General features: G+C 44.7%; 1 protein-coding gene across 1 annotated transcript in view; it reads right to left on the bottom strand.

Moving 5' to 3' along the window:
* The window catches only part of LOC309545916 (platelet-activating factor acetylhydrolase 2, cytoplasmic-like), a 74,310-nt gene extending 55,517 nt beyond the window's left edge, over positions 1 to 18,793 (bottom strand). Inside the window, exons 1-4 of the mRNA XM_082245339.1 lie at positions 18,678 to 18,793; positions 18,437 to 18,590; positions 8,783 to 8,879; positions 357 to 425 (exon numbers count right to left, since the gene is read on the bottom strand). Of these exons, the coding sequence (XP_082101465.1) occupies positions 357 to 425; positions 8,783 to 8,879; positions 18,437 to 18,590; positions 18,678 to 18,767 (410 nt within the window). The 5' untranslated portion in view covers positions 18,768 to 18,793. The remainder of the gene's footprint in view (positions 1 to 356; positions 426 to 8,782; positions 8,880 to 18,436; positions 18,591 to 18,677) is intronic.
* Between the last annotated feature and the right edge of the window lie 2,394 nt (positions 18,794 to 21,187).

Below are 21,187 nucleotides of genomic sequence, written 5' to 3'. Positions count from 1 at the left end.
TAAAGGTAACTTTTGCAATAGTTGGTGTCAAAGTGCATGCATCTAGAATAACAGAGAGATTGCACCAATTTAAAATGCATTAGATATGTTCCAGGAAAAAAGCTTTGCTATCCAAAAAGATTACAGCAAGACTATGGTTTTGCATTAAACATACAGACATAGACCAGACCTTCTAGAAAACAGTTCTGCGGACTGGTGAATCAAAGATATATTTATTTGTCCACAGAAACAGTAGACATGTCTGACATAAACTGAAAAGGAGAAAAACCTCATACCAATTGTAAAGCATGGTGGTGGGATTGGTATGTTTGAGGTTACTTTGAGTAAACACTAGTGCATATTTTATGCCTACACACCTGTGCTCCACTGCAGCTACCAGAAAGCCATAGGATGCTAGTTCTGAGCACAATGAAGAATACAGTGATCTGGAATGAAAAGAAAATATGCAAAATCAGGATGATAAAGGTACCAACTAACAAAACATCCATAGCAGGAAGCTGCTGTCCTGCATTAGGAAATCATTACACATAATTAACAGAACTTTCCTGGAGAACACTGGGGCAGATCACTTCCAACATTAGTGGAGTAAAGCCCCGTACACACGCACCGATTGTTGGCCGACCGATCGGCCGTCTTTTGTCCAGTGTTGTTGTGTTGGTCTAAATGTGCTCTAGACTGCACACGAATTTTGTCAGCCAACAACAACCAACTGCAGAAGTGATGTCATGTTCTGGTCTACTCTTCGTGTGTTTTTTCTTCTCTGAGCATGCCCAGTCTTGCTCAACTGATTTTTGTCGGCTGAAATCTGTACTGACTGAGGAACAATCGGCCGTTCTGCTGACGGCCAACAAAAATTTTATAGCATGCACACCAGATTTTGTTCGGCCGAAAAGTCGCAGTCGGTTGAATCATCATACTAACAAGCCGACAATCGGCCGATCGGGCGGCGGCCGAAAATTCACGGCCAACAATCGGTACGTGTGTACGAGGCTTAAGTTACAAAAATGTTGTACAATGCCCACTGTGGAAGTAGAAATGATTTAATTTATGCCTAAAGTTCAAATCTCCTACTCATGAAATGAGATTGTTTTTAAACTATTTTTGTATCAATAAATTGGTAGCCTAATTTTTAATACACTTTATAGATTGCGTATTTAATGATGTACCATCATAAGGGCTAACCAATCTTATAAGGGCAAACCAATTTGGCTGTAATTGTAAGAGGACAGTTTTTCATGATCTAACAGACATTAGGGTAACTTGTTTGCTGAGTGCTCTGCGAACCTTGAGAACGGGTTCACACATATGCAGCCGCAGTTTTGTGCCTGGGGTCCTGTGCGCCTCTGTTCACCGGTTCAGGTGGGAATCAGGTCCGGATTTTTGCCTGAATTCGCACCTGAATCAGACCCAAAAATGCACAGGACCTTTTTAAATGCAGACCACGGCCGCCTATGAACCGGCTACAGTGAGAGCTGTTTTAAACTCACCTGGAATGCAAATTGGATGCGGGGAAATGCCACATCCATCCGCATATGTGTGAACCCAGCCTGAAAGTTTATGTAAACTAAGAGGGAAGGAAAGAAGAGGAAAAAAAAAACTGAAGAAGCATCAAGTATTTAGGAATAGGTTTTTATCTAATTAATGGTTACCTCTGACTCAGGCTAACTCCCCAATCTACAGACACACCCAGATATGACAATACCACCATATCATGCATCTGCCTGTCCATATCTAGTGATCTTTGACAACAGAGTAGAGATAAATAAGCCACTTGCCACTTCTTATGTGGAGGTTGCCTGGCCTATATTATAAACCGTATAAGCCTCTCATGTAAAACTGAGCCTTTCAAAAGGTTTTTTATAGATACCCTAAACCATTTCCTAAAATAAACACAATAATATGGGGCTGTTATACTGTTAAAAGAATTATATTAGCAATACTGAAAAAAATATATGGTATTTCAATTTTTGTGTATTTTTGACTATTTTGAGGTATTAGTACAGAGTTTTTATTAAAATGTATGTATAGTCAACTCTTTCTTTTTACTTTTAGGTAGAGTAGGGAAGGTTTTGAACCCCTATTAAGCTTTTATTGCTGTCTGTGGCGCTGCAAGGTAGAATCACCTTCTCTGTTTCCCTTAATGGCCATTGTTCCTGAGACGGAACATGAGGGAGATCAAAAACTTTACAGCTGGCTTCAGAACAAGAGAGAAGACAAAGTCTTCCAAAGGGGACAACTCAGCAACCTGGGTCTCCAGCACTGCTCCAATGAATAGTGCTGCACAGAGCATGAGTATGTTGACTGGAGCCGTGTGCAGGTGGTTGTTGGACCAGTGGAGATTTAGGCTGCTGCACTGTGTGACAGCGATGGTCTGACTCTCCAATGTTCTTTCAGCTGAGAAAATTTTAACATCTGCTGCAGCAAAAAGCACAAAGTGCCCATGTATTACTGTATATACAGTCAGACTACATTACAGTAATAATAAATAAATAAAATGCAGCGCTTAATAGAGTCCACAGTGAGATATAAGTGAAGGCACTTATGATCACTGTGTGAGCAGTGATCATTAGGATCTGGTAAGAGGCCAATCATTTTTTCTGTGTGGTGGAGGTGCTGATTGTTCCAATCCTATACACTACCGTTGTTACATCTTCACGTGTCAAGGTGTCCTTTGTGATTTTGGATTCTTCACATACCATCCTAGTGTGGAGTTATATCGAGTGCTGTATTTTGGCCTAGGCCAACAAGGCCCAGGCCTAGGGCAGCACTTTGCAGGGGGGCAGCAAAAAAGCCGCCCCCCTGTAGTGTATTAACACAGACAGGCTTGTACAGGTTGCTTCTTTATTCACTGCACATCAGCATGCAACTAACTTCAGCCACACCCAGCTCCCAGACATATACATAATTGTAACATTTTGCAGACAGCAACTTAACCCGTTGCTTACCATACTACATTCCCTCCTCTCTTTGAATAAAACATAACATGCACAAAGTATTAATAAGATTAACGAAATGCATGGATGAACAACTAAAAATTTAAACTATAAACTCCTGACTATACACATAGTCCTTAAGGTAGGCCGGTGGATTTGTTGCTCGTTTTTCTCTTGGCCATTCCGATGTGGATGGTTGTGGATTGAAGTCTGGATCACTGGCAGTATCATCACTACTCTTTGCCTGTTCGCCATCTTCCGATACTTGACCTTCTGACTCAATAAATTTCTTCACAAATGAGGAATTACGCACTTTTGTGTGTCCATCTAAATCCTCTAAAACCACTTGAGTACCTCTTTTCTCCTTTACAACATAAGGCTCAGGTTCAAAGGACGGAGCCAGTTTGTTAAACCGATCACTTTGAAGCAACACCTTATCACCCTGTTGAAGGCCACTAGGTTGACAATGGCGGCGGTGGTTTGCATACTGTTCAGCCCGGATCTTCCTTTCCTCATCAATATGCCGAAAAGGTTTCTGACTTGTAGGAGGACCCCCAATGTCTGGCAATTTTGTCCTGAATTTGCGGCCACAAAGAAGTTCCGCAGGACTAACGCCAGTGACAGTATGCGGAGTTGTGCGATAAGCCAAAAGAAAACGCCACAGTTCCTTTTTCCAGTCTCTTCTCTCTAAATGAGCAATCCGCAAAGCTTTCAGCAAGGTTCAATTTTGGCGTTCCACTTCCCCGTTAGCCTGTGGCCAGTATGGAGTTGTACGATGATGTTCAATAGCATTTGATTTCAGATAATCCTGAAATTCCTGAGACGTAAATTGGGCACCATTATCACTCACAATCCGTTTAGGCAACCCATGAGATGCAAAAATGCTCTCCAACCCCTCAATTACAGTTGATGATGTAGCTTTAGTGAGAACTACCACCTCTTGCCACCTTGAATAATAGTCCACAACAACTAAAAGATGGTGTCCAGATGGAATGTCGCACAGATCAATGGCTAAATCTTCCCATGGTCCCTCAGGTAGAACAGTGTGAGTTACTGGTTCTGGTTTAGGTTTGCTGCCCACCAACTGACATGCTCGACATGAAGAAACCAAACGTTCCACATCCTTGTCAATTCCTGGCCACCAGACTTTCTCACGTAATCTTTGTTTGGTGCGTACAATGCCTTAATGGCCCTCATGGGCTAAATGTAATGTACGTTTCCGTAAGTCTTTAGGCATCACAATACGATTGCCACGTAGAACTAGTTGTCCTGCAATACTCAGCTCTTGTTTGATTCTGTGATAGCTTGGGTCACAATCCACCCAAACCCCTTGTCTTACACATTTTCTCAACCGAGCAATTTCCGGATCCACAGATGACAATTCTTCAACCTCCCGCGGTGTCAATGCCTGAGGCATGGCGTTAGTAGCCACAAAACGAATGTACTCTTCTGCCAGGTTATGAACAGGTGCAGAAGACTGAGGCAATCTGGAAAGTGCATCTGCCGCATTAGTCGGTCCAGGTCTGTACCGCACTGTAAAGCGATATGGTAACAATCTGAGAACCCATCTCTCAATTCTGGCAGATGGTTTTGAGCGTGGCGAATATATCACTTCCAGAGGCTTGTGGTCTGTGATGATTTCAAAATCAAGGCCGTAGAGATAGGTGTGAAACCTTTCACATCCCCAAACAACAGCCAAAGCTTCTTTCTCGGTCTGAGAATAACGTCTCTCTACATCAGTGAGGGATCTGCTTGCATACTGAATAGGCCTGTAATCGCCTGTGCATTGTCTCTGAACCAAGATGGCGCCTAACCCCACAGGGCTAGCATCGACAATAACTTGGGTGTGTGCAGTAGGATTGAAATAAGACAAAGTTGTGGCGCAAGTCAGCCGTCTCTTAAGTTCATCAAATGCACCTTGTTCCAAAAAGCCCCACTTCCAAGGGACTGCTTTGCGAGTCAACACTCTCAAAGGTTCACTGACAGTCGCCATATCTGGAATAAACTTGGCACAGTAATTCACTAGCCCAAGAAAACTGCGTACTTCTGCAGGGTTTTCAGGATTTCTGGCATCAGACACAGCTTTAAAGAGGTTGTAAACCGAGAAAAAAAATTTTTCTCTTCTTTACATCCTGAAAGAGAAACCCATAATGAGCTAGTATGCATCGCATAGTAGCTCATTATGAAATACTTACCTTAGAACGAGCCCCCGCCGTGCCGTCCGCTTACCTGTATGACGGGCGACATGTATAGTCGCCCGTCTTCCGGGATCGCGGCATCCGGCCATCTGATTGGCCGGAGCCGCGGTGACGTCACTCCCGCGCACGCGCGCGGGAGCCGACGGTCACGGCACGGGGCTCTGAAGGAACGGCACGATCTGCCGTTCCTTCAGAGCGCATGCGCCAGTGACGTCACTGGCTGCATTAAAGGTAAATATCTCCTAAACGGTGCATGTTTAGGAGATATTTACAGTACCTATAGGTAAGCCTTAATATAGGCTTACCTATAGGTACAACTTCCTGAGGAGGGTTTACTTCCTCTTTAATTTTACAGTCCTCCGGACCAATGCCCCTGTCAGACAGCACATGGCCCATAAAAGTCATTTTATTCATTTGAAATGTGCATTTCTTCTCATTTAATGTTAACCCTTTCTCCTTCAAGCGATTTAGCACTGCACGGAGACGTTCATCGTGCTCCTGTGTGTTTGTTCCCCACACAATTATATCATCAGAAATGTTATGCGTGCCTTCACAACCATGTAGCACTTGCTGAATCACATGTTGATAGGCCTCCGCTGCGGACGATACGCCAAACATCAACCTCTTGTATCTAAAAAGACCTTTATGGCTTGCAAATGTAGTGATGACTCTAGATGCTGGGGTCAATTCAATCTGATGATAACCCCATTTCAAATCCAGTTTACTGAAGACACTTGCCCCATTCATTGCATGTAGAACATCTTCAATAGTGGGAATTGGATGTCTCTCTCTCTGCACAGCTTGGTTAGCACATCTCATGTCCACACAAATCCGAATATCTGTGCCCTTTGGTACAACAACTAACGGCGATACCCACGGAGTGGGCCCTTCCACAGGTTCAATAATGTCAAGGTCTAGCAGCTCTGCCAGTTTGTGCTCAACAGGTGATCTCAGGCTATAAGGAAGTCTGCGTACTGGCTGTGCAATAGGCTTTACATGTGGATCAATGTGAAGCTCCAACTGAAAATCCTTTAATTTCCCAAACCCAGAGAAGCAATCTTTAAATTCCTCTTTCAATGCAGAAATAGCAGGAGACACCATATTCACTCTTGCGCTGCCTACATCACGGGCAATCTGTAACACCCCTAGTGCCATTGCGGTTTGACGATCAAGCAGAGGCGACCCTGTGCCATCTACAACATAGAATTCGGTCTGCAATGGAGGACCAGTCTCATGTGTTTGAACAGAGGTATAAAATTTGCCTTTAAGTTGCAGTGGTGTACTGGAGCCATAAGTATAAATCTGTTTAGTGGTGTTACACAATTTAAGGTGATTTTCTCTGCCATTAAGACTGTGCCAAGAAGCCAAGTCCATAACATTGCATGTAGCTCCAGAGTCAATCAACACTGACACATCTGTATTTCCAATCTTAATGGTTAATGTCCCGGCTTGCAGAGAACACAGGGAGAATATAAATTCACAGTCAGGAGCACTCTCTTTATCCTCAGCTATAACATTTACTTGTGCAGATTGTCCTTTGGTTTTGTTATCTCTGGTTGTACTTCTACACACAGCTGCAAAATGACCTGTCTTTCCACAAGCATAGCACATTTTATTCTGTACCACAGTGCAGTCCTGACTTGTGTGTCCCGCCCTGCCACATTTATTGCAGGTGATATGTAAAGTCCTCTTTGGAAAACTCTCTTTCCTACTCCAGATATTCCTATTATTATAGGTAGGTTTGGAGACTGTATTCACAGATGCAGTGTCCTTGGTTTCAATATGCAGAGCCTGGAGCTCAGACAGTTCAATGGCTCTTGCAATCTCCTGCAGACTAGTAAGTGTGAGACTAGGTTCTCTCAATAATCTCCTCCGGAGGTGCACAGATGTGCATTTCTCTATGACCTGATCTCTGATTATCTCCTCAGTTACAGTCCCAAAATCACAAGACTTTGCCAGATATTTCAGCCTAGTCACATAACTGTCTGTGGTTTCTCCCAGTTCTTGCACAGCCTGTCTAAACTTATATCTTTCATAGGGAATATTTTTCTTTGGCTCAAAGTACTCACTCAGTCTATTCATGGCTGTCTCATAGTCTGAATCTTCCCCTGTTGCTCCCAGGGTTTCAAAAATGTCCTGAACTTGAGGTCCAGCTAGATGCAGCAGCATGGCTCTCTTCTGAGCAGGTGCAGTCACTCCTGTGGCTATAACATAGAGCTGAAATCCCTTCTTCCACTTGTCCCAACGCTGTGAGAGACTAGTGTGGTCTCCAGACACATCAAACGGTCCGATAGCCGGTAAATCCAGAAAGCTAGCCATCCTCGTCGCCAAAATGTAGTGTATTAACACAGACAGGCTTGTACAGGTTGCTTCTTTATTCACTGCACATCAGCATGCAACTAACTTCAGCCACACCCAGCTCCCAGACATATACATAATTGTAACATTTTGCAGACAGCAACTTAACCCGTTGCTTACCATACTACACCCCCCTCCACCTGAGACTCTTTTGGCCACTGGTTGCTAGAGCCACCTCTCTCTCCCCCTCTTTCTCTCCCCTCCTTTCCCTCTCTCTCTCCCCTCCTTTCCCTCTCTCTCTCACCCCTCCTTTCCCTCTCTCTCCCCTCCTTTCCTTCTCTCTCTCTCCCCTCCTTTCCCTCTCTCTCTCCCCTCCTTTCCCTCCCCCCTCTCTCTCTCTCCCCTCATTTCCCCCTCTCTCTCTCCCCCTCCTTCCCCCCCTCTCTCTCCCCCCTCCTTACCTCCCGCTCTCTCTCCCCTCCTCCCCCCCCTCTCTCTCTCCCCTCCTCCCCCCCCCTCTCTCTCTCCCCTCCTTTCCCTCTCTCTCTCCCCTCCTTTCCCCCCCCTCTCTCTCTCTCCCCTCCTTTCCCTCTCTCTCTCCCCTCCTTTCCCTCTCACCTCTCTCACCCCTCCTTTCCCTCTCACCTCTCTCTCTCTCTCACCCCTCCTTTCCCTCTCAGCCCCTCCTCTCTCATCCCCCCTCTCTCTCATCCCCCCTCTCTTATCCCTCCCTCTCTCTCTCTCACCCCCCCTTTCTCTCTCATCCCCCCTCTCTCTCTCTCTCTCTCTCTCTCTCTCTCTCATTCATCCCCTCTCTCTCTCTCACCCCCCCCTCTCTCTCTCAGGGGTTCATGCTGGGACTTGGAGTCCTTTAATTTTGGAGGGAGTCACATCCATTAAAAAGGAAGGAGTGGGGCAAATTTACATAGGAGTGGGAAGGGGGGTGCCCAATTTTAGTCTTGCCTAGGGCAGCACAAAACCAAAATACACCACTGCTTATATCTCACTGTGGACTCTATTAAGCGCTACATTTTATTTATTTATATTTTTTATCATTTCTGTGATTAATGCTGGCTGCTACTTATTTTGGGAAGCGCGGATATTCTTCTTTTTTCATTACAGTAATAATGTCATAGGGTTCCACTGAGCTTTAATAATGTGCCCTACAAAATTCCATCCAAAAACAGCCTAATACAGCACTGCTTCCAAATTGGCCATTAGGCAAAATTGGCAAATGCTGTTTACTATATTATCTCTATGCTAGAAAAAGACTACTGTTCAATAGCTATAAATGAGTCAATTCTACCACAATAACCAAAGATTTACATAATTTATCCATAACAGTTGGCTTACCTAAAACTGCCAAGCCCATGAGAAAAGATAACAAGCGGTTTCCTGTCCTTGCCCGTCATAAAGTCTCCATTCCATGTGACAGGTATCTCAGGGTTACCTGTAAAAAGTGAAACACACATAACAAACAATAATGTAAAATACTGCCAACTCAGCAGCTTCTTTGCCAGCTGCGAGTCTACTTTGTTGAACCGTATCAAACTTAAAAAACAATGGGAATTGTAAATCTCTGACATTCACAGACATGACTAGGCATGATGGGAATTGCAGTTCCTGAACAGCTGGAGGGCCATAGTTTGGACATAGCTGTAACAGTAGGACTGACCAGTGGCCAGCATGGTTTGCCCTCACTCGGGTCATAGCAAGCATAGCGCTCCATAACCCATGGAACTTTAGCCCTCTCTGAGTCCCATCCACCAACATAGTCAAGCTGTAGTTAGTCCCTATTGATGAAGAAGTATATGAAGGCAGAAAGATTTGGAATTGGTAGAGTGACACAGAGGAATTCCTCACCTAGTTCCTCTCATATGTCAGACACACAGTGCAATACAGGCAGGAGGGCCAGGATTTTTGAAGGTTAGTGGAGTTCAAAGAGGAGGTTTTTCCAACTAGTTATTCAGGAGTAAGCTTCATCTTCTAACCTGTGGTAGAAAAATGAGACCTGGAGTCTGACTGGTTTCTATTGGCACAACATATTTTTGTGCCAGTAGTTTTAGATATGGTGGAAAATCTAAAACTTTTGCGTTTTCCCTTCTTCCTGCCCCACTGTCAAGGTGCTGGCAGTAAGCCTGATGTGCAGAGGGTGGCCTCGCAGGATCCAGAGGAAGGGATACGGACAAGTCACCTGACAGAAGACACAGGCTAGCCCGAGGTGCTAAATCTAAATGCCAACTGGTTTTCAGCCACTGATGGTGAGGATGGATTTCGCTGCGTGTATAGCACCAGGTTGCGGTCCTCAGGGTCACCCCACCAGGGGGTGAACAAGTCCAGATCCAATGGCGGATAAGCAGACAAGTATAAGACAAAAGGATGGTCACAGGACAAGCCGAGGTCAGGGCTGGGAGCAGACAAGCGAAGTGAAGAACAAGCCAGGAGGTAAATTAGGGATAAATCAGGATACAGCAGGTTTCAGGATCAGGAATACAGGGGAAGCTGCAGACAAGACAGCAAAGCATGAGTGTACCTGCTACCCTTAAATTGGCCACTTGAGCGCCAAACGTAATAGCTATTGCGTGCGCATGCGCGCATGGGTGCGTGGCTGTAGGCACGGGCCGTCACGCACACGCATGCGCAACGGCGAATGCTTGTTTGCTGCTAAATGGACAAAAGGGCGTTCGCGCCTGCGCTCTCCAGTGTACCTCTGCAGTGTCATCGGAGAATGACTAGTGCGCTCCTGACACCCAGAGTACACAGGTAGTGAAGAGAATCCTCATAGCTGTCACATTAGCATAAATAACCTGACAGGGATTCTGAACATGATCATAATTATGTAGGTTTTCCATTTTATCATTTTTTTTTTCTGAGGTGCCATAAATAATTAAATGGAAAATAACATTATTTAATTTGATACACCATGGATTAAGGTGGCCATATATGGATCAAACTTTGGCCAGTTCAACAGGGACCAACCAAGTTTCAATCCAAGTGTGGCAACTGCAGTTGAACAGAAGTCGATCTACTGATCAAATTCTGTTCAACCGCCCTGTCGAATAAAAGCAACTCAATTAACAGCTGTAGTACCTATCTGTGTATTCTGAGAGCGGAGGAGTTATAATGGTGCAGCCTGTTTCAGGCTTGTTGGCCATGTATAGAAACCATGGTTTCTAAGGAGTAGACGCTTAAAGGACATGTTCAACTTTAGTAATGTTATCCTTTATTGAATCCCCCTCTCACCCCTTGCAGTGTCCAGCCCTTTTGGGATAAAATTAACGTTCTTCCCCATTTCAGAGACCTTTTTCCACTTAAAGTCGCAGCCGATTCTTTTTTTTATTACTGCACATGCGTTACACAACTGGGTAAGCCACACTCTGAGAGACCAAAGAAGGTGGAATTAATGGGGCTTAAGTATAACCAAAATAAAAACACATGAATCAGCACAAGGGACATAACTTTCAGTAAGTAGGATATGCTCCTTGTGCTGATGCTTCATCTATTAGGTGAAATCTTCCTCTGTCCATGTACATCCAACCCTCAATCTCCATATGTAGAAGGGGTTTAAAAGAACTTAGGGTCTGTCAAAGGCGCTCATCAAGAGGGCCTAACTATGACAGTCCTTTCCACCCAGATTCGCCATTCATCGAGGCCATTCTACAGCTTCTATGAATGAAAAGTAAATCTATAAATGGAAGATGGGAGGATGATCACTTAACAGAACAGACATCAGCACAAGGGACGTATGCTACTGACTCTAAGTTACACCCATTGTTTTGATTCTTGTCCTTTTTATTTTGGCTGCACTTAGGCTGTAAAGGAAAGCTTCAGGAAAGCTTCACTAAAGGTGAATTTGTCTTTTATTAAAAATGCTCCAGAGAAGAAATTGCATGGTTGGGGGCAGAAAGGTCAGTGGCATCACTAATGGGATTAGTCAGACTTTAACCACTTTACCACCGGAGGATTTTGCTGTCTTCCGTCCAGGCCACTTTTTGCGATTCGGCGCTGTGCGACTTTAACTGACAATTGCGTGGTCGTGCGACGCCGTACCCAAGCGAAATTTACGTCCTTTTTTTCCCACAAACAGAGCTTTTTTTGGTGGTATTTGATCACCTGTGCGATTTTTACTTTTTGCGCTATAAACAAAAAAAGAGCGTTTATTTTGAAAAAATAACAATATTTTTAACATTTTTTTATATGAAATTCCCCCTAAAAAAATGTAAAAACCAATTTTTTAAAAAATTTTTGGCCAATTTGTTTTCTGCTACCTATGTTTGGTAAAAAAAAAATCACAATAAGCGTATTTTGATTGGTTTGCGCAAAAGTTATTGCGTTTACTAACTAAGGGAAAGATTTCTGTCATTTTTGGTGTTTTTTTTTTTAACGCGTAATGGCGGCGATCTGCGATTTTTTTTGCGGGACTGCGACATTGCGGCGGACAGATCGGACCCTTGACTGACATTTTTTACACTTTTGGGGGTACCAGTGACATTACTGCAGTAATCAGTGCTAAATATATGCACTGTTACTGTAAAAATGACACTGGCAGGGAAGGGGTTAATTTTATTGGAGAGGGAGGGGTTAATGTATGCCTGGTGCTTACTGACGTGTGGGGGGGGAGGGGACTGAGTGAGTCATGGACAGATCGGATGTCCAGCTATGCTGAACACTCCGATCTGTCACTCCCTGTCACTATGGAGATCCGCCCGCTTGTGTTTTCACAGGCGGGCGGATCTCCACACTAGATCCCCGACGATCGGGGGAAGAGCGGCAGCGATCGCCGCTGCTCCTCCCCTGGCCCGACTCCCGCTGTGACTGAAAACAGCGGGAGCGAGCCTCCGGCGGCGCGCAAGCGCCACCCAGAAGGGGGAGTGTCTGACGACGTAGTACTACGTCGTCAGACGATAACGAGCCACTCTGCCGCAGTAATATTACTGTGGGCGGTGGTAAAGTGGTTAAAGTGGTTGTAAAGGTACAAGTTTTTTTTACCTTCATGCATTGTATAAATGAAAGTAAAAAACCTTCTGTGTGCAGCAGCCCCCCCCCCCCCAATCCTTACCTGAGCCCCCTCTCGATCCTGCGATGTCTACGAGAGGCTTGCTTCAGCTGGGACTCCTGATTTTCTTTGGCAGCAGCAGAAGCCACTTAGGAGATGGAGAGGGCGTGAATGGACACACAGAGCCTCTGATCGAGAGTGTGCCTGCTTGGGTGCCCCCATTGCAAACTGCTTGCTGTGGGAGCACCTGGCAGGAGGGAGGGGCCAGGAGTGTCGACGAGGGACCCGAAAAGAGGAGGATCTGGGCTGCTCCAGGCAAAACTCCTACACAAAAGCAGGTAACTATAACATGTTTATTATTTTTTAAAAAAACAAGACTTTACAAACACTTTAAGTAGGGGTTTCCAGAATAAAATACATTATTTTATTCACCATGTTTCAGTGGCGTCGCCAATTAGAAAAAAATTACTTTCTGACTTGAATTGCCTTGGGATGCTTTGCTGATGGTGGAAAAAAGAAGGCACTAAAGAATGTAACACGAATGTAGCATATATTTCACTAGGTCTACAAACATTATGCATGTCATTGTGTACCTGAAGTTCTTCCTTCATATAGTTTTCAAAGGTTTAAAAAAGGAATACAAAGCCGAACCTGCTGTTTTTGACCCCTTTTACTAGTAACTCATGAGTAGTAGTAGAATATTCATCCTCCCCTTGCACCCAAGCAGCAGTAAAGTGATCATAGTAAAGTTGAACTCCATAGATATAAAAAAAACACAAATGAATGCAGCTCCTGTACTTATTAATGTGTAATGCATCATTAAATGTATTTTTAATGCCAGCACTGTAGGCATTGGAATTTGTTTTGGTATCGGCCTCTGTACATCGTCCATATACAACAGAGCTCAGACTGGGTGAGAGAGAAGCAGCAAAAGAAGCCAATCATTTGTGCTGAAGTGCACATTTGCTTGCAAGGAACAGAGTAATAGAAGGAAACAGCAGGGTTACAGAAAGATTACCTCATTAGTGTGTTGTTTCTCCTTTCACTGTCCACTCACAGTCTGAGGGCTGAACCTTTTAGTATTACTTAACCTCTTTGCGACAAGTGCAAGCAAATTTGTGGCCTCTCAGCGGCCGGGCTTTGGCGCAGAGCAGCTGCATATTTGCGCGTAATAGCACTCAAAGGGCTGTGCCGAGAGCGCGTGCCCTGCGCACTCCCGGCATAGTTACCTGCAGCTAACTGTAACTGAGAGCTCCCATTCACTGCTTGTGAACGGGAGCTTTCCGATCAGGTGACCTCTCTGACAGCCAATCATGGTGGTCACATGACCATAAGCTCCGCCCCCACCTCCTGGCATTCTAAAGCTCTCAAAGGGCCAGCAGGTGCCGGCTCTAAGGGGTTAAAACCCAATCCTGGGCAAAAAAAAAAAGAAAACTTGCTCATTACACTTTATTCTTCATAGGTGTAATATTTACCTTATTTCTCACTCTTCACTCCAGCTCCTTCCAGGGCTGTATCCAGTCCCACCAAGACTCCTCTCTAAGGTGTTCCATGCAGCAGGTACACTCCTGTCTCCTCCAAGTACAATGCAGGGTTAATAACCGTGCATTGTATATGATGACAATAAAGTGCTGTCTGGCCTTGGACAGCCAAGAGTGCGTGAGGGGGAGGAGGACAATACTTGAGCCAGCTTGATCAGAGGTAATATAAAGTATTGCAGCCTTATCTCCCCCTAAACATAATGAAAATGTAATCCTTGCAGTGCAGGGGCCCACTGGGACGTTTTTTTATTTATGTTTCAGCCCAGAATGGGCTTTAATTGTAAGTGCCGGTTCACAATTATGCAATGTCAGACATTGCATGTAATTCGTAGTGCACTGCTCTGCAAATAACATGCGATGTCTGTGCGTTGCAAATTCAGCCATACAGATTGTATAGCTGAATTTGCATCGCATTTGGACCAAAGTCATACAGAACCCTTTTTTTGGTCCACACCAGAACCTATGTGATCTGATTCCTGTCCTAATTGACAGTTAGCACTGCGAACTGATCTGGGGGTGTCATTACCCACTTGCCGACCGCCGCAAGTACATATACTGCGGCGGTCAGCCCCTCACAGGCAAAGTGACGTATATATACGTCACTAGCCTGTGAGGCTCTGGGGAGCGAGCGCTCGCGCCGGCGAAAGGCGCGCTCCCGCGCGGTCACGGACCCCCCCGCGCGTGTAACCGGCGGACCCGATGTCCGCCGGTCACTCGGCGATCGTCGGTGGAGAGGGAGAAAGGCAGGCGGCTGATGTAAACAAGCCGCCTGTCATTCTCCCCTGTGTAGAAACAGTGATCATACGGTTCTACTATGTAGGACCGTTGATCACTGTTCCTACACCTCAAGCCAAAGCCAATCACAGTTAGAATCACGCCCCTAGGGACACACACCACCCCTCCCTCTCAAAAAAAGTTAACCCCCTTCACTGCCAGTGTAATTTTACAGTAACAGTGCATATGTAAAGCACTGATTACTGTAGAAATGTCACTGGTAACCCCAAAAGTGTCATAAATGTCAGTCAAGGGTCCGACCTGTCCGCCGCAATGTTGGCAGTACCGCAAAAAAAAAAAAAAATCGCAGATCGCCGCCATTACGCGTTAAAATAAAAAACAACAAAAACCTTTCCCTTTGTTAGTAAACGCGATAACTTTTGCGCAAACCAATCAAAATACGCTTTTTGCAATTTTTTTTTACCAAACAGATGTAGCATAAAACAAATTGGCCGAAAGAAAATGTTAAAAAATTTTGATTTTTACATTTTTTTTTGGGGAATTTCATATAAAAAAATATGAAAAATATTGTTATTTTTGCAAAATTGTCGCTCTTTTTTTGTTTATAGTGCATGATCAAAAAAATCGCACAGGTGATCAAATACCACCAAAAGAAAGCTCTGTTTGTGGGAAAAAAAGGACGTCAAATTCGTTTAGGTACAGCGTCGCACGACCGCGCAATTGTCCGTTAAAGTCACGCAGTACCGAATCGCAAAATAGGCCCTGGTCAGGAAGGGGGTAAAATCTTCCGGGGCTTAAGTGGTTAACTCTGTATTGACACCCCCAGTGATTCGCATATGGCAGTGTGAACTGCCTGTGAGTCGAGTGCGATGCAGGAACCCGCAGTGGATTTGAAGGGTTCCTGCATCGCATATGTGTGAACAGGCACTGAAAAAGCAAGTCTCTCCATCTGTCAGGCAGGGCTGTTCTGTGTGCCAAAGCTGTGTACATTTCTGAATTATGATTGACATTGTGAGAAACACAACTTCTTTTAGCAAGTAATACAACTCTTCTATCTTTATTTCACCTATGTATTTAGCTGTGTGCTCAATGTATTTAAGGTTATGCATTCTGAGTGTTAAAGAAAACCATTATTCCTGAGTGGTGCAATTGAAATCTAAAATTCTGGGTACATATTAACCACTTAAGCCCCAGAGGATTTGGCTGCTCAAAGACCAGGGCCCATTTTGCGATTCGGCACTGTGTGATTTTAACGGACAATTGCGCGGTCGTGCAACGCTGTACCCCAATGAAATTGATGTCCTTTTTTTTCCCACAAACAGGGCTTTCTTTGGTGGTATTTGATCACCTGTGCGATTTTTATTTTTTGCGCTATAAACAAAAAAAAAAGCATCAATTTTGAAAAAATAACAATATTTTTCACATTTTTTTTTATATGAAATTCCCCCCCCCCCCCCAAAAAAAAATGTAAAAATCAAAATTTTTTACCATTTTAGGCCAATTTGTTTTCTGCTACATATTTTTGGTAAAAAAAAAATCGCAATTAGTGTATTTTGATTGGTTTGCGCAAAAGTTATTGCATTTACTAACTAAGGGAAAGATTTATGTCTTTTTTATTGTTTTTTTTTTTAACTAGTAATGGCGGCGATCTGCGATTTTTTTTGCGGGACTGCGACATTGCGGCGGACAGATCGGACCTCTGACTAACATTTAACTTTTGGGGGTACCAGTGACATTACTACAGTAATCAGTGCTATACATATGCACTGTTACTGTAAAAATGACACTGGCAGGAAAGGGGTTAACTTTATTGGTGATCAAGGGGTTAAGTGTGTCCCTAGGGGCGTGATTATAACTGTCAAGGGGCGTGGCGTGTGATGTAACCACAGAGACATACGATCCTACTAAGCAGGATCGTACAGTCTCTGCAGTTACACCAGGGAGAATGACAGGCGGCTTTGTTTACATCAGCCGCCTGCCTTTCTCCCTCTCCAGCGGGAGATCGTGAGTGGCCGGCGGACATTTTCTAGCCGCCGGTCACATGCGCGGGGATGGCAGGGAACGAGCGGGGGCGGGAGCGCGCCTCCTGCGGCGCGCCCTCGCCCCCTAGAGGCTCGTAGGCGAGTGACGTAGTACTACGTCACCTTGCCTGTACGGGGCTGACTGCCGCAGTAAATATACTGTGGGCGGTCGGCAAGTGGTTAAAGGGTCTCATATGCAGATGGGGCCACTGTAATATTTTTGGAATTTTTTCAAACAAGCGAATAAGGCCCCATTTACACTTGCAAAAGTAGCCATGTGTGATTACATGTAGAAACTCCAGTGGGGGTTCCCAGCGATTAAATGCTGGAAGCCCCACTGACAGCTTCCACAGCTACATGTAATCGCTCATGAGCCTGTATTAGTGTTACCACCTCATCCCTTTAAACCCGAACACATATGAATTACACAGGTTCTGAGACTAATGTAATGCAGATAAGGCTGGCCATACACTATACAATTTTCTTGTTCAACTTTCCTTTAGATTTACCAAAACCATGTAATATAGGGTCAAGCCTACAACCTTTTAATTTGTATGCAATCAGGCAGGCCCTTGTACTACATAGTTTAAGGTAAATCTAAAGGAAATTGAATAAGAAAATTGTATAGTGTATGGCCAGCCTTAGGCACCAAGTGAGTTTAATTACCACCTAACCAGCCACAGAACCTGTGTATTTAACCACTTCTGGACTGGAAGATTTTCCCCCTTAGGCTGGCCATACACCATACAATTTTCTTATTCAATTTCCTTTAGATTTACCTTCAACTATGTAGTGCAAGGGCCTGCCTGATTGCATACAAATTGAAAGTGTTCAGGTTTGAACTCATATTATATGGTTTTGGTAAATCTAAAGGAAAGTTGAACAAGAAAATTGTATAGTGTATGGCCAGCCTTAATGACCAGGCCATATTTAGCGATTTGGCACTGCGTTACTTTAACGGATAATTGCGCGGTCATGTAACTCTGTACCCAAATAAGTTGATGTCCTTTTTTCCCACAAATATAGCTTTCTTTTGGTGGTATTTGATCACCTCTGTGGTTTTTAGATTTTGCGCTATAAACAGAAAAAGAGCGTCAATTTTGAAAAAAAAAAAACATATTTTTATACTTTCTGCTATAAAACATTCCCAATAAAAAAAAAAAAAATGTCATTGTTTTATCAGTTTAGGCCAATTTGTATTCTGCTGCATTTTTTTGCTAAAAAAAAAAAAAAAAACATCCCAAAAAGCGTATTTTAATTGGTAACGCCGGGACCTCGTGCACAAAATCACGTAGTACTACGTGGTTTTGCGCAGCCGAGCCACCCTGCTGCAGTAATACTACAGTGGGTGGTCGGCAAGAAGTTAAAATCCCACTGAGTTTCTTCTTCTTTTTCTATTAGTTACCTGGGATGTGGGCACCCTTGCAAGTCCTTTATATACAACAGTTTTTCTACATTATCTATTTATTCTAGAAAAAAAAAAAAAATAATATTGGCTCCCAAAACCTACACTGCATTTCCTGCTATGTCATGCTAATCAGTGGAGCCCAGAACAGACTGACGTCCCATACAATAGATATGAATATCCAGTTTCTAAGATAGCCTGCAGCGCCACCTGGCGGCATGTTTGGAATTCGCTCTTCTGAACTCTAGCACATATAAAACATGGCCATTCGCTGAGAAGAACGTGCACACTTCCTGAATTTTTAGTTACCGGCGATTACTGACGCTCCATACTGGGCAATTCTGCTGTTCCAGCCGCGTACACCGATCAAACCAGCGAGGTATTGTGGCCCGGGAATCCATGGAGGAGGCTGCTTGTGGATTGGAGCGGGACTGCAGGGGTAGAAGAGCCGGAAGAAGCTGCCCTGTACACAAAGACACAAACACACGGTTCATTACCGAGTGACAACACCAACATGGCTTCTCATAACCCTGCCCCCTCCTGTAGTCACCTCTTTGCCAGGTCCCACCATGACATCCATGCAGCCCACCAGGTGTGGACCTGTTGCAGGAGGCAGCTGTAGGGACACCAGGTTCCCCATGCTGTGTGTGTAGCTGCAAGTCCTGAACAGAGAGCACAGCACAAAGTCCACACTAATGTCTAATGATTTCCTTCCCTGATGGATGGAGGGATGGACTTCCAGTGTCATAAGGCAGCCATCCAGGAATATGACATGCCTGCGCTAGTATCAACTGCTTCCCTATAACCTGATCTATGGCATCAAGGCCTCTGTGTCCTTGCAACAAATTACGCTATTAACCACTTAAGGGTCCTTTCACATGTGCTTTCCGCCCGGCAGACTTTGTTTTGCTTAGCGAGGATCGATCCGCCAATCCCCACTGAGCAGGCGGATGACCATTCCATCTCCGCTTACTTTGCAGAGACAGATCTGTCAGATCCCCGCTCTCCTCTACGGGAGATTGGATGAAAGCAGACCGCCTGTCCGTTTTCATTCGATCCAATCCTCCAGATGCATGGAAAAATTAGGGTTTCCATCAGTCTGGATTTCACGGACCACATCAGATCGGAGAGCAGCATGTGTCAGCGGAGATGTCACATCCGCTCCATAGGGGTGCATGGAGCATCCGATCTGGTCCGCCTGAAAAAACTGACAGATGGACTTGATCGGAAAGCCAGTGTGAAAGGGGCCTAAGGCCTCATTTACACTGGACGTTATCAAAACGCCAGTAGAAAGCTGTGGCTGTAGGAGTTTTTCAGCTTTTTTGCTATAGTGTTTTTCAGCTGTTTTTAGCTTTTTTCAGCTGTAGCATTTTTTAGCTTTTTTTTATAACAAAACTATACTCCGACAACAGCTTATGGCTCAAAAAGGTTCATAAACGCTGAATAGCTGCGTTTTTTAGGGTGTTTTTTCAGCTTTTATCAGTTAGAGCGTTTTTACAGCTGAAAAGGCCTTCTTAACCACTTGCCGACCGCCGCAAGTACATTTACTGCGGCAGTCAGCCCCGTGTAGGCAAAGCGATGTAGTACTACGTTGCTCGCTCCCGCCCCTCTGGGGCGCACTCCCACGCGCCCGCGATCCTGCTGATGACCTGATTGGGTTCAGAACTGATGAGTCATCAGGTCCAGGCCAATAATTTTTGGCCTGGATCTGTTGATCGGTCCTGCCCAATCAGATTCTATGCTGAGCCTGTGTAATGTAACACAGGCTCAGAAAAGACCCGCTCTCCCCTCCCATGATCCTTTTTGGATTCATCGAGTGGAGCGAGCACATCTAACTGTGAGTACTGCACCAAGCACACATGCACACACTTAGATAGGCACACTTAACCCCCGATCACCCCCCCCCCCCCAGTTAACCCCTACACCCCCTGTCCCAACACACACTGTATACAGTATATAGTATTTTCCTATATACCCATATAAGTGTGATTTGTGACCAGGTGTAGCGTTTGCGGCCCTTCCTTTTACACTTAAAATACCCGCCACCCCCCCAATAAAGATTTAAACCCCTGATCCCCCCTTATCACCCCCAGTTAACCCCTTCCCCCTGTCACATTGCACACTAATACACACGTAATATAGTGTCTTACTGTATTTTGTATTAGTGCGATTGTGACTTGAGTTAGCGCTAGCGAGTTAGTTTCTGTCCCAAGGAGGTTTAGGGTCCCCGCCACCCCCCAATAAAGATTTAACCCTCTGATCCCCCCCTGATCACCCCTACACCCCCTGTCACAACACACACTGTATACAGTTTATAGCATTTTCCTATATACCCATATAAGTGTGACTTGTAAACAGGTGTAGCGTTTGCGGCCCTTCCTTTTACACTTAAAATACCCGCCACCCCCCCAATAAAGATTTAACCCCCTGATCCCCCCTTATCCCCCCTGATCACCCCCAGTTAACCCCTTCCCCCCTGTCACATTGCACACTAATAAACAAGTAATATAGTGTTTTACTGTATTTTGTATTAGTGTGATTGTGACTTAAGTTAGCGCTAGCGAGTTAGTTTCTGTCCCAAGGAGGTTTAGGATCCCCGCCACCCCCCCAATAAAGATTTAACCCCTGATCACCCCCAGTTAATCCCTTCATTGCCCTGTCACAGTGTCACTTTTATAGTGTACAGTTTTTTTTCTGATCACTTTTATTAGTGACACAGGTGACATTAGCTAGTGTTAGCGTCAATCTAAAATAGCGCAGATCCCCGGCGCATAGCTAGAAATAACCCCTTGATTACCACACACACACACACATATACACTTCCATTACTAGTATAGTGTTTGAACAGATCAATATCTGATCAGAACTATACTAGCGTCCCCATAGTTTAGGGTTCCCAAAACGTGGTGTTTGCACGATCAGCACTGATTCCTGCCAGCACCTGCGTTTAACCCCTCCACCCAGCCCACCCAGGCAAGTGTAGTAATCAATAGATTACTGTCACTTACAAAAAACACAACACACAAAACCGCTGTGCTAGCAGAGTCAGGCCTGATCCCT

The sequence above is a fragment of the Pelophylax lessonae genome, assembly GCF_965119305.1.
Source record: "Pelophylax lessonae genome assembly, chromosome: 2".
Lineage (NCBI taxonomy): Eukaryota > Metazoa > Chordata > Amphibia > Anura > Ranidae > Pelophylax > Pelophylax lessonae.
Note: the sequence above shows the minus strand (reverse complement) of the source record. Positions and strands in the feature narration are given on the sequence as shown.